The following is a 13,057-nucleotide window of genomic DNA, read 5'->3' as shown; positions in this document are numbered from 1 at the left end:
TTTTAACTGAATTCTTATTAAAAATCTTACGTAAAATAAAAAGTAATATATACTCGTACAAATATCAATTTTAACTGTTAATTATATGTTTACTTATTTATTTGTTAACTGTTCTACAATATTTTTTTTCTCTTTTTAATATGATTTCTTATTCTAAAATAATTTCTTATCTTTAAGTTATTATTATAATTTTTTTTAACTATTCTTAAAATTATAGATATGAAGTTTATTTCAATAAAAATAAAAATATTATAATATGTTTGTGTAGAAATTAGAAAGCAAAAACAAGAAAAAAAGAGTTGAAACGCGATTACGTACAGTGCGGTTATACAGTTTTCTCTGTTTAGTGTCTGCTCTCTATAGCTCATTTAATTGTTATTTTGGAGTAAAGCTTTTGATTACTTAACCCGCAACTCTGTAACTAAACACAAATTAACTTAAAATTTGACGTATTTTTATCATACGTAACAGACTTTTATTATTAACTGATTATAATTTTTCTTTAGATTAATATTAAATAATGAGCGTAGTAAATTTTTTGTCTCTTTCTATTCTTCTTCTATTTTATTATTATTGTTATTAAAAATGCTAATAAAATTTTTAAATAATATGAGAGTAACCATTAACAAATTAACAATCTTAATCTAATTAATAAAATAACATGAATTTTTTTATATTTTTTATTTAAATTCTGAATTTTCCAAAATTGTTCTGAATTTTTAGTGTTTTTTTTATTATTATTTTTTAATAAATTTTTTTTAAAGATAAAAAATTAATTGATTTTTCTTTTTTTTTTTTTTTATTTATTTTAAATTAAATTTTTTTTCTTTCCCTATTTTTTTTTTTATTGATTTTCCGGTATGTTATTCAGAAAAAATTTAACACGAAAAAAAAACATAAAAAAAAAAGGAAAAACAAGCAGAAAAGTGACAAAATAAAAAAATGTTCTCGCTTGTAAGCGTACTGTGCGTCTGGCTTGCTTAGTTATTTATGGTTATTTTTTTTGTTTTTCTTTCATTCATTTTTTCATTTTCTTTATATGCAAATATTAAACGACAGATACGGAAATCGGCTTTAACGAAGAAATAACGAAAAAGGTTAAAACCAAAATGGGAATCAAAAGAAAAAAATTATAAAATGCAAGTATTGCGTTAACAGGCTGTTACTAATCGATTTTAGGGAATGCAAGAATGCATATATAAGAAATGGACTATAGAACAATCAACTTTAGGATATTTGCCTTGTACTGTCCGAACTTTTGAAGTAAAAGTTAAAGGGACAAAATTGCTATGTTATCAAAATTTTAGAAAATAAGCATAGTCACAAAATAGATTGAAAATGATAAACGTCAAACTTAATTCTTAAACGTCATTTAATTCTTTTCATTTTAATTTACAATGACATGACAATCGTTTTATAATTATATTGCTGACATACCATACCATTAAGGCATTGTATTAAAACAAAAATAAATATGTGAAAAAGGTAGTATTTTGAAAAGCAATTATCATTTGCAAATAATGAAAAAGTAGCAACTCCGAAAATTAAATAGCACTTTAAATTTAAATGGTAGCAAAAAATTTAACTTTTGCTACTAAAGTAGCATCGTGGTAAATCTGACTTAAATTCAAATTGGAATAAAGTCATTTCAAATATCAAATGTTCTCTAAATTCAGCAATAGAATAAGTTTGATTATAATTGATTAAGTTTTAAGAATGCCACACAGCAATGAAATATTTTATATAAAATATATGAACCAAATTTTTTGACAAATATGTAGATTCTTTTTGGCACACCGTCATATGAGTTCATTTAAATAAAGTAATAAAATCATTCATTTGTATATACTTTTTCGAATATAGCACAGAAGAGTGTTTATGAACTCATGAATTATTATTCAATTTCATAATGTCCGTTCAAAATTTTGCAAAAGAATTAAAATATAAGCAATATATAGGAAATGAAAAGCATAATAAAAAATATGAGAAGAACCTATAGAGGTTTTAAAGGTTCCACAAATACTTGAAAATTTTCAAAGAAAATTGCATCTATAGAAAACAATTTTATAATTATGTAGAGAACAAAACAAAAACGTAAATATAAAATACAAAAGCAAAAGCAACGATAATTAAGCTGACATAGAATTTTTAAGATTTTAAATAAAAATTATTAGATAACAAATAAGTATTGAGGGTTGTTTTGAAATATAGGGATGTTGTGAGAAATTACTTGAATGGTAATGAAAAAAAAATAGAATAAGAATAAGTTCTACAGAGATTTTTACTTATATCACAAAGATATGTATGAGTATAAGATTAGGTACAAATAAAACTATAATATATGTATATATACAAATAGATTTTTTAAGCTAATTTTATCGGTGATCTTCGTCATAGGCCCTCAAATCATATACTCGTCATAACATACTGCAAATAATGACAAATTGTTAAACTGCCATTCCTTGTTAATTGTGGTTTAAGTAATATATAACGAGCCCATGAGGTAAAAATAAAAAAAATTATTAGTTACCAAACAAGAATTGCCAATTGTAAAATACGTATAAGATTGTATAGCTAGAATCAGATTAGTTCTAATTTAAAAGAAATTTTGTCATGCTCTTATCGTAGTTTAGTTCAAAGTTCTGTGGTACGCGCTTAGCTTAGCTTACTTCATAATGATTCTTTTTCCGTGTTTAGTTGTAAATTATTGACGTTTAAAAATTATTTTTAAACACTTGAAATATCAAAATAAAAATAGTAATTAATTTTTATTTAAAAAAAAATGATGACTTGAATAAAAGGTTTTAAAAAGTTTAAAATAAATTTTATATTGAGCTTTTGAAATTCATGGTTCTATCTGTTAAGTAAATGATTTATTTTTAGAAATTCATTAATTTTCATAATTTTTTTATGTTGCTCTTGCAAGTAAATCTATTGAATTTTATTTTATTATACAATTTTAAAATTTTTAAATTCATTTATAAGCTTTGGTATTATTGTTTCCTGTATTATTTTTGTTTATATTTAGATAATTATTCAATTGTTTCATCATTATAATTTAATTGAATAATTTAAAATAATAAGGTACAATCTTATAATTTTAAAGGCAGCGCGCTTCGAGTCATTCTTAATATGAAATCATACAGCTGAATCGTATTTTATGTTCTGAAGATTATTATTATTATTTGACGCACTTTTTAGTCTTCTCTTTTAAAGAGGACAGTGACTCTCATATTCCTGCATAACACACCGAAGGTGATATCATTTCCATACTCAAAATATCCCCCTCTCCTACCAAATAACACACAAATAACTTTGTTGGAATGGAACATGCGTGTTGGACCTTATAATGAAAAAAAAGATCCAAAATTGCAAGCTATCAGCTATGGAAGAACAAACGCAGTCCTACTTCTCCTTAATAAAAATATTTTATAATTTTCAATTAAAACATAAATGAATTCCCAAATTTATTGAAGCATAATTATATTTATGTAATTTCCTTATTCTTTACAGTCAACTTGCACATAATCACATAAATTAGGCTTGGAAGCGCATAACTGCTTTGAATACATTAAATTATAATTTTGACTTACCTTAAACGTTTTCTCAATTCATCACGAAATTTTTTCTCAGCATTCAATTTTCTCAAAATTTCATTATAGTTTATTAAATTTTCGTTATAGTTAATATTCTCGTGCGAAAAGATGCCACTGTCAAAACTATTTTTATCACTTTCAAACTGTATTTCATTATTTTCACTCATATTTCAAAATATTCTCTGTTTTTTTTTATTTGCCTTATTTTTGAATTTCTCAATACATACATACACTTACTATATTTTGTTGAAAATTTTTATTTTAATATTACAAAAATTAATTTAAATTAATATTAATTAATTATTTAAATATACAATGTGGCAATGTGTGTATGTAAATATGAAAGATATAGCATATAAAATTTTATTAATAAATTTTGGATATTTATTGTGAACTTATAACTGCGCTCTACTATTAATCACAAAAAGTTTCAACGTCGTAACTGATATGATTGTTAAGAGTAAAAATTTTATGATAAAATGACAAAAGATACATCCCCATAATTATAAAAAGGTAGATATAGTAATAAGAAAGAGAAAAAAAAGACAAAACAATAGAAAACATTTTGATTACAATTTTCCTATAATAAAGCTTATCGAATCTACAGTTATTCGCCATATTATTGTGTTGATATAAAATATTATATTGAGTGAAATGAAAAAGTTAAGTAACAGCCTCATTACGTACTGTTTTCTTTTAAATCCGACTCAGTCTGTGATTCCGAATCTAACTCCAAATACGACCTAGAATACGATACGTACACCAATTCAGACTTCGATTACGATTTTGACCCCGAATCTCGAATCAGATTTATACCCCAACTCGGACGTCGATTACAATTCTGACTTAGACTCCGATTCCGAATACGACCTGAAATATGATACGTTCTTCAAATACGATTTTAATTACGACTCTAATTCCGACTCTGCCTGTGAATCTGATTTCGACTCTGGCTCCGAATACGATAGCTACAGATTTATACGTCATATTTATATTCCGTCTTCCTCCCATTGTATCTGTTCAATAGATTGAATTAAAGTATTTAACGAAAAGAATTTCAAAAGTTCCCTCATATAGAATTCGCCTTCCTTGTTTGAGTATATTTTAATTTTTATATACATAAAAATATATCGCATAAAATGGATTGATAACTGTATATAAAATTAATTTGAAAGAATTGTTATTATCATATATCTAAAAATACTCCTCAAACATAAGAAAAACTTTACATACAGTACCTATACAAACATACATGTGTATATAATTTAAGGTAAAATATATATATTTCTGCATACACATTCATATTCGAATACAAAATCATCATTCAAACATTAGAAACACATTGAAAGGGTGTATTATGGAATATTTTTCCGTATGAACTCACTTCATAACGTATATATACATATATACATAGGTGTATCAGTATGCCTACCTGAAAAAACGCAAATAACGATTCCTCCCGAAATATTCTTAGCATAAATATAGAAAATTAAGCTATTGAAAAAAAAAACAAATGTTTTTGAGCTTAGTACTCAGCTTAGACGATTTTTTTTCGTCTTATGCATTTTAAATTAATGGTAAATTTATATTCACGTAAATACATAGTAAATAATTTACAAAAAGTCTTACAGTGCTTATTAAATAAATTTAATTTGTATATTTTTTTAGATAAATTGACCCTTCGTTTAAAAATATGTAAATAATTCGGGTTTTATTTTATTGCTAGTCGGCAATAGGAAATGCGTGAGTAAAATATATTCATGTATTGTAATTTCAAGCTGGGACATAGCACATCTTCGTTTGTCATGAGGTGGATGTATATAATATAATGGGTATGGCGTTTATGACATGGCGTTACGAAGCAATAACTTTGAGGAATAGAATCACTCTTTATAACTGAAAAAGTTTGCGTAAACTGGCGTATATCTGCATTACATGTCTAAATGGAGAAGTTGCAGTGATTTATATAATTGCACTCAATAGATAGTATTAGAACTGCAGTTGTTGTGATATTGATGTTACAAGTAATGTATAGCGGAACATCGTGTTCTTATGTCCAGGAAAAGGATGATTTCACACAAGCAGCGCTCAAATGATTGTCTACTCACGAACTTTATAGTTTATAGGTAAGGCTTTGGAGGAACAAGTTATTAAGTTACCCGATTGAACTATATACCGTAAATTTGTATACCACGGATCCGAACCGATAGGATAAAAGCGATTTTTGAATGCAATAGTTGAAAAATCAAATACATATTATGTAGTTATATTTTATTAACAATCACTGTACTTTTGCACATCTGTATTTTTAGTGTTATAATTTTGTTAGAAAATATTCTTATTATTTTGTTATTTATTTAATGAAGTTTTCTTCACATACGATTATACTATATGCACACATGTAAAAAATGTTATTGTTCATTACAATTCATTTGTTAATTAGGCAACTTTTTTTTAATTTTTTTTTCACAAAATAAACACTCGTATCTTTTTTATTCTTTAGTATTTATTTAATGATAAAAAACAAAAATTTTCATAATTTTTTATTTTTCGGCATTTTAAATATTGTATGATTAAAATAATAACGATGTAGTCGCGACCTCTTTAATATTTTATGTTTATTATTATGCTTTTGCTTTACACTGTACTGGAATATAGAACAAAATAAATTTTTTTTTTCGTATTTATTGCTCTGCCTTTTATGAACTTTTATGACAAGTAAAACTAAACTGAAAGTGCAAATGAATCCACACAACTAACAGTATGCAAATAAAATAATTAATAATTATATCAATATCAACATCATAATCATTAGGTTAAGGTAAAACAAAGCTCTAAATTTCAGTAAACTTCATAGAATTTTTTAGTGTTACGATATTGACAATATAACAGAAATGTTTATTTTTTCTCAGACACTTTGTTTTTTTTTTCAGTAAAACTTCTTAAAATATTTTATTTTTTATTTAGTAAATTAAATAATTTCATTGTTAGGTCACGTTCTTCTTCGATTGAGTGTTGGTTTTTGCCAAAGTAAAATGCCATAAACATGAAGTTTGTCAAACTTTTTCTAAACAAAATTATTTTACACAAGTCTCATTCTATACCTATTGTATTTTACTCTCCACGTGACAAGAAAGTGAATAATAATCGTAATATTCAAGTGAGAAAAATATTTCCCGTAAAATGTGTGTGCTTCGCTTTTTCTCATGACATTTAAAAATTTTTGACACACATGTTGTAACTGACAAGTCTAATATAGAAATTAAAAATTTTATTTTATATTTTTAATAAGTATGTAAATCTAAAAATTTATGTGAAGCTAAATTATTTTTTCATTTTCCTAAGTAACTCAATTGCTCAAGCTTCTTCTTTTTAGTTATCAATCACAGGAAATGAGCAGATTTAATTTTAATTAAGCTTCGTAACAGCATACAAACTATTGATGTTTCACTAGACAAAATTGCTACTGATTTTGATAAGTACAAATGAGAACAATAACAAAAGTTATACTCATGGTTCTAACATCAACAGCAATAAGGATTTTATGTTGAGATTTCAGATAATAGGATTTCTAATATGTACTACCTGATAATTTTATGTGTGTTTTAGCATTAAGAGTTTTTTGTATTCTTTGTTTGCTAAAACGAGTCCAACATCAACCACATAGATTTTTGACAATTCAAATAAAGAAAAAATTTTTACAGAGCTGCTCCTGATTTTCCTGAATTATGAATTATTCAAAATAGAAAAAAATAAGTTTTAAACTAAAATGAAAAGCAAGTTAAAAAATAAATAAATTTGAGTAATTGTGTTTGTGTTTCATACAGTCATCCTAAACTTATGCAATTTTAAAAAAATTAAATTTTCTTTTGAAATTTCTAATTTTTAATGTGGCATTAGATTAATTTAAATTTCATTAAAAATAGGATGACATGATCTACCTATTTCTAAGTAATTGTTGTAAATTTTAGTTTTGTGCTTTTCCCTTCACTCGTGTGTTCACATTCTATCTAAATTAATATAAGCCCGTGCACAATAATTTTGAATTTTATATCTTTTTTTTTCATAAATTTCTTTTCTTATAAAGAATTTTTACACAACAAGTGATAATTTATCGAGCATAAATCATAAAATCACAGCAGATTCTTTGATTTTAACATTAAATTGTAAATTAAATCTCTTAAAATCAAATTATTTTTTATTCACCTTACAAATATGCACTGTAAAGCATACAAACATACATATAAGTATATGTGTATGCATTATGAATTTACCAACATACATACATTCATTATATAAATTGTAGCAGAAAAATAAAATAGGGAATATTATAAGTTAAAAATAATGAAAAAAAATAAGTATAGCACAAAGAGAAAAAAATTCTATATGTATACAAAATGTCAAGCATGTTATCCTTAACATCATTAATTTTAATGTTAAATTTTTTTTTTCTTTACGCCCGTTGATACAGAATTACACATAATAAAACACCCCTTGTATGTGAATGTTACATATACATATATACATGAATGTTCAAATAACTAAATATACAAATATTATCTCATAAACATAAACAAACATTATATACAAGCAATATTTGAAAGTTATAGGATCGAGATTTAACATGAAAATAATAATGTAAATAATATTATGTAAAAAATATATGTGACACCAAATCGTTTGGGAAAATACATAATTCTACTATTTTAATTGGCTTGTTTTTGGTTTGCCGTATTCCTACAGAAATATCCTTAAAAACTGTATTCTATAAATTATTTTAAATTAACAAATATTTTTATTTTTTAAGAATATTATAAATCTATCAATACAACATTTAGGCGGTCAGAAAATTATAGCTGAGAAACCGCAAAAGGGCTTGCCGGGTCACTGCAGACTTAGGGGACATCTCAGTCAACTGGGTGTAAAAAATGAGGAGAAGCATAAGGAGACTTCAGCACACCTTCCGGGAGAGTGTGATACTCTGGCTTGTAGAAGAAAGGAAATACTGGATGATTTTGCTCAGAGGAGGAGCACAATAGATCTTTATACGTGGTTACGGCTCACTGTTACCCCGCTTGTATAAATCTATAATCTACAATACGACATTTTATAAAATTAACGCTAGCATAAATATTATTTGATTGATTATAAAACCCTCATGTTAGAAACACATTTATTGGTGATGATAAAGGCAACACCGTCCAAATATGTTGACATCATGGGAAACAGCATAAGACTATTAAGAAAAAAATTTTTTTAATTAATAGTCTGATTAAATACAGTCATGTGAAGAGTACTTTAATTTCTTCGATTCATTGGCAATGTCAGCGGCATAGAGCGTGCATTACCATTATTTGACATTTAGCACCGAAAATAAACGAAATTTAACGAACAATATTTTACAATTATAATTTGTCAAACTCGATTTGCTAAATATATTGTCATCATTTCAAATTAAAAAACATTAAAATTACACTCACACAATTATTATTGTACCCATATTTTATATTTTGTAACAAATCCTCGTACGTGTATTTATTTAAATTCTTCATATCACTTACACTATTAATTTTTGATACAATATACGAGTATTACCATCGCGCCGCTATATAATACAAACACGTATGAATTATAAATAAAGTAAAGTTAGCGCGCAAAAATTTTTAACAAAAAATTAAAAAAAAAAAAATGAATAAAAAAATTTGTTTATTTTAATTTTGTTTTTTTTTTGTTCTTTTCAATTTATCTATGTACGTGCACCCCTTTAATAAAAATGCCTTCTTATACAATAAAATAGAAAAAATACAGTCTCCCAGTCTTTTGAACTTTTGTTTTTTTTTTATTTTTCTAATGGTACATACCAAGTTTTTTTGTTATCCTGAGGCAAGACATCATAAAATTTTAAAGTGGAATATGAAAAATCATTTCTATATTAGAAAATCTATAGAAAGAAAATTTTGTATGAGAACAAATATGTGCACATACACACAAATATATTAAAGTAATTTCAAGGATAAATTTTTTTCCGATGACGTCATCGAAATTCACGTGTATAATTGTATTTATTTATTTCTTTTCTCTCTCTCCTTTTTAAGAGATTTAAATTTTTTTTTTGTTTTTGTCTTTTTTTTATAATAATTCAATCGGTTACGGCCTTTTGTATGTTATAAAAATAATTTGAAATTCAGAAAAAAAATTTCAAGGGGAAATGAATATTTATTGAGTATGCTTTACACGTTCTTCTCTCAACATGCATAAATATATAGGATGTACCGAATATGTAATCTAAGGAAATGAATTGAAGAAGTATAAGTAACTATAATTAAATGTTTTAGACTTATATTGAAAACTTTCGAGCTTGATCGTAGATATTCTTTCCTAAACCATGAAATTCGCAAAGAAAAATAATACGAAAAAAAGAAATACTTGTACTTTTATACGAGGCCACGTGACATAATTGACATTTTGTGAAAATTTCATTGCGTTTTCGTAACATAAACGCACAAATGTCAAATACGTTATTAAGAAAATTGAAGATAAGTTTAGTAAAATTAAAAAATGAAAATATTTTTCTATAATTTTTCTAGCAGGATGAAGATTATATAAAGTGCAAACTTACAAAGTTGTAATTTCTGGCTACTGAAGTCATGAACAAATCTTACTCGTTTTTCAGCTCTAATTTTTTCATCCAGGCTTCTTCTATGTTTACTATAAGGAATACAACAAATTCGAGGAAAAAAAACTTTGGTTTGGTTGAATGCTATTCCATGTGCTCAATTTCATAATTGTACAAACAGTTAATATAAATGGTGTGTTACTTGCCGAAACACTCTGTCTTTAAAATCTCTTATATAAGGATATCATATATTTTTTTTTCTTTTTTCCTGATTAAAAAATAATGTTATGGCAATGAAATTTTTCCTGAAATGATTTTTACATTATTATTTTCTACCTTAAACAATTCATCGTTATGTTAACCGTAACGTTTTTGTATTGGTAAAAAATATTTTTTATTTTTTTCTATGGTATATTCATAAAATAACAAAATTAAATCTTAATAATATGAATGAAAAGCTTTTGTCATCAATAGAATACACAAACAAAAATAATGTAAACAACATGGTACCCCACATTCCATTAGAAGAGTTGTCCTTATATAGGTGGTGAGGCTACAATGTACTTTGTGTCTAACAATTTCCAGCAAAAATATACGATTACACTTATTAAGAAAAATTAGGTTTCTTGAAAACATTTTAAATGCGATTAAGTTATTGGTAGAGAGGAATAAAGGGGTGACATGGGGTGAGGTTGCTGTTCTCCCATAGTATGAACTAGAGAACATACTCGTACATAAAACGTAAATATTAAATTTTAAGAACATTTTTCTGTAATATTTCTTAATGGATTGTACATTTTACGTATATACTCGTATTTGATTTGAAATGGATTTTTTTGTATATTTTTGTCCTTTATAATTTCTTGTTTGCTTTTACCACTATTATTTTAGAATATTAAATTTTATTCATTGAGAATAGTAAAACAAGAAAATTGTCCTTTTATAACATAGATTTGAATGTGTTTTTCTTTATTTTCAAAATTTTATTTTTAGTTTGAATTAAAATATTTAAAAAGGGACAATTGTAGAATTTCAATTAGCCTAATAAAAAATTTATTCAAATTTGACTTACACAATAAAAACTATGATCTAACAAAAGACTCGAACTTTTGCTAGAAATGTCACGTATCAGAAAAAAAACCCAATAAAAAATCAAAATTAAAGTTATTAAATTGTAGTAATAAAAATAGTCTTTAATTTGGAACAAATTCTAAAGGAGTCAAACAATTTTGATTTACACCATAACATTTTTTAATCGAATGTTGTTTTAGAACTTTATCATTAGTCCTTATGCATCATTTTACATGTTTTCCAAACACTACCGTATTAGCGGCATTTCAAATACTGATAAAAATCAAAATATTTATTACAGATCTTATTTTGTGTTCTATTTCGTACAGCTTTTATATAGGGTGATTTAATTTTAAACGTAAGGAAAAAAATTGCAAAATTCCAAGTTCGCAGGTAGTTTTTATTTGATCGAAAAATTCATCTTTGCCATTCTTTTAAAATATAGTTTCAGCTAAACGTACAAACGGCTACGCTTTAGAAAAAAATTAAAGAAAAAATTTTGATCCATTTTTTGCCAGTTACTACGCTGAGTCTAGGCTACACATTGAGCAACGATGTGCCGCAACCCAAGGAGTGGATCATAGTGCGTAACGAAGTACCGCGACCCAAGGGGGATCAATTGATCCCCCCTCACGAGATTTATCCTTCTGACAAATCCAAGTATGTTGTAGTGATCGATTTCTCAAGCTTTCTTGCTACGAAGACGCAACCATCCAGAGACTTCCTTCTGCTATCGATCAACATATTCTTAATTAATTAATTGTTAAATTTTAATAAATTGAAATCGTTCTTTTTCCATGATGAAATGGCGAACTCATTTTGACATTCACAATTGTAACGTGTTACGCGTGAGGTGTCAAAAGTAAAATCACACAAACAGCATTCCAAACAGAAGAGCAAAAAATCTCCCCGTATTACATAAAACCAAAATTTTAACACCTCTTTTTTATTTGGGTTCTAGAAATATAATAAAAAATAGCTAAATAAGAAAGAAAATAAAAATACAAAAAAAAAACTGGTAGGAACCATAAAAACCATAAGAAAATTGTATAGAAAAAAATAAATATTCGATTTAACGACTCATAAATTTAATGTTTTTCTTTTTCTAACAGTACAAACAATATAATATTTGACACTATCAGATCTCACCGAATGAAAAAAATAAAAAGGAAAATTAAAGAATCAAAAGCTATGCAAAGCATGGGAGGCTTCCCGGAAGAAAATCCTTTTACGTATTTATAATAAACTTTTTGTTTGTATTTGCGCAGATTGCCTCTCCTTTCCTTTCAGTTTTCTCTTCTTTTGAACCAGATGGTACATGAATACAAAATTATGTACGAATGTATGTTTATCTCTCACTAAGTTATAACATAACATGTAACAAAGTTATGCTGTACAAAGAATAAGTAGCTAAATTATAAACTGAGAATTTTTCAAAGCTTTTTCTCACAACAACAGCAACTATATCCATATATTTTTACGTTCACACTAATATTATGAAATCAAAAAAAAAATTGAGAAAATGTGTAGTTGATACTCTTAACTATGGAGTATAATAACAGTTAATTTATATATGAGAGCAATATAATTTTTATTTTACTGATACGGATCACTTATCAGAAGCTCTAGGTGTCTTAGAACTCACGGAAATGACTGGTGTTTTGGGTGCAAAGAATATAACTTGAGTTGACTGATTGAATACGTTAAAGCTGTTGTCATCTTAGCTCATCATTGGTAACACATTTTGGACCTTCGCCGTGGGATCTCAGTAACA

At 25.9% G+C, this 13,057-nt stretch overlaps 1 protein-coding gene across 1 annotated transcript in view; it reads right to left on the bottom strand.

Annotated features, from left to right (window-relative positions):
* The window catches only part of LOC129607482 (extracellular matrix-binding protein ebh-like), a 74,079-nt gene extending 70,301 nt beyond the window's left edge, over positions 1-3,778 (bottom strand). Inside the window, exon 1 of the mRNA XM_055518509.1 lies at positions 3,594-3,778. Within this exon, the coding sequence (XP_055374484.1) occupies positions 3,594-3,763 (170 nt within the window). The 5' untranslated portion in view covers positions 3,764-3,778. The remainder of the gene's footprint in view (positions 1-3,593) is intronic.
* Between the last annotated feature and the right edge of the window lie 9,279 nt (positions 3,779-13,057).

The sequence above is a fragment of the Condylostylus longicornis genome, unplaced genomic scaffold (genome assembly GCF_029603195.1).
Source record: "Condylostylus longicornis isolate FDR11 unplaced genomic scaffold, ASM2960319v2 ptg000027l, whole genome shotgun sequence".
Lineage (NCBI taxonomy): Eukaryota > Metazoa > Arthropoda > Insecta > Diptera > Dolichopodidae > Condylostylus > Condylostylus longicornis.
This window is presented reverse-complemented; position numbering and strand designations above follow the sequence as displayed.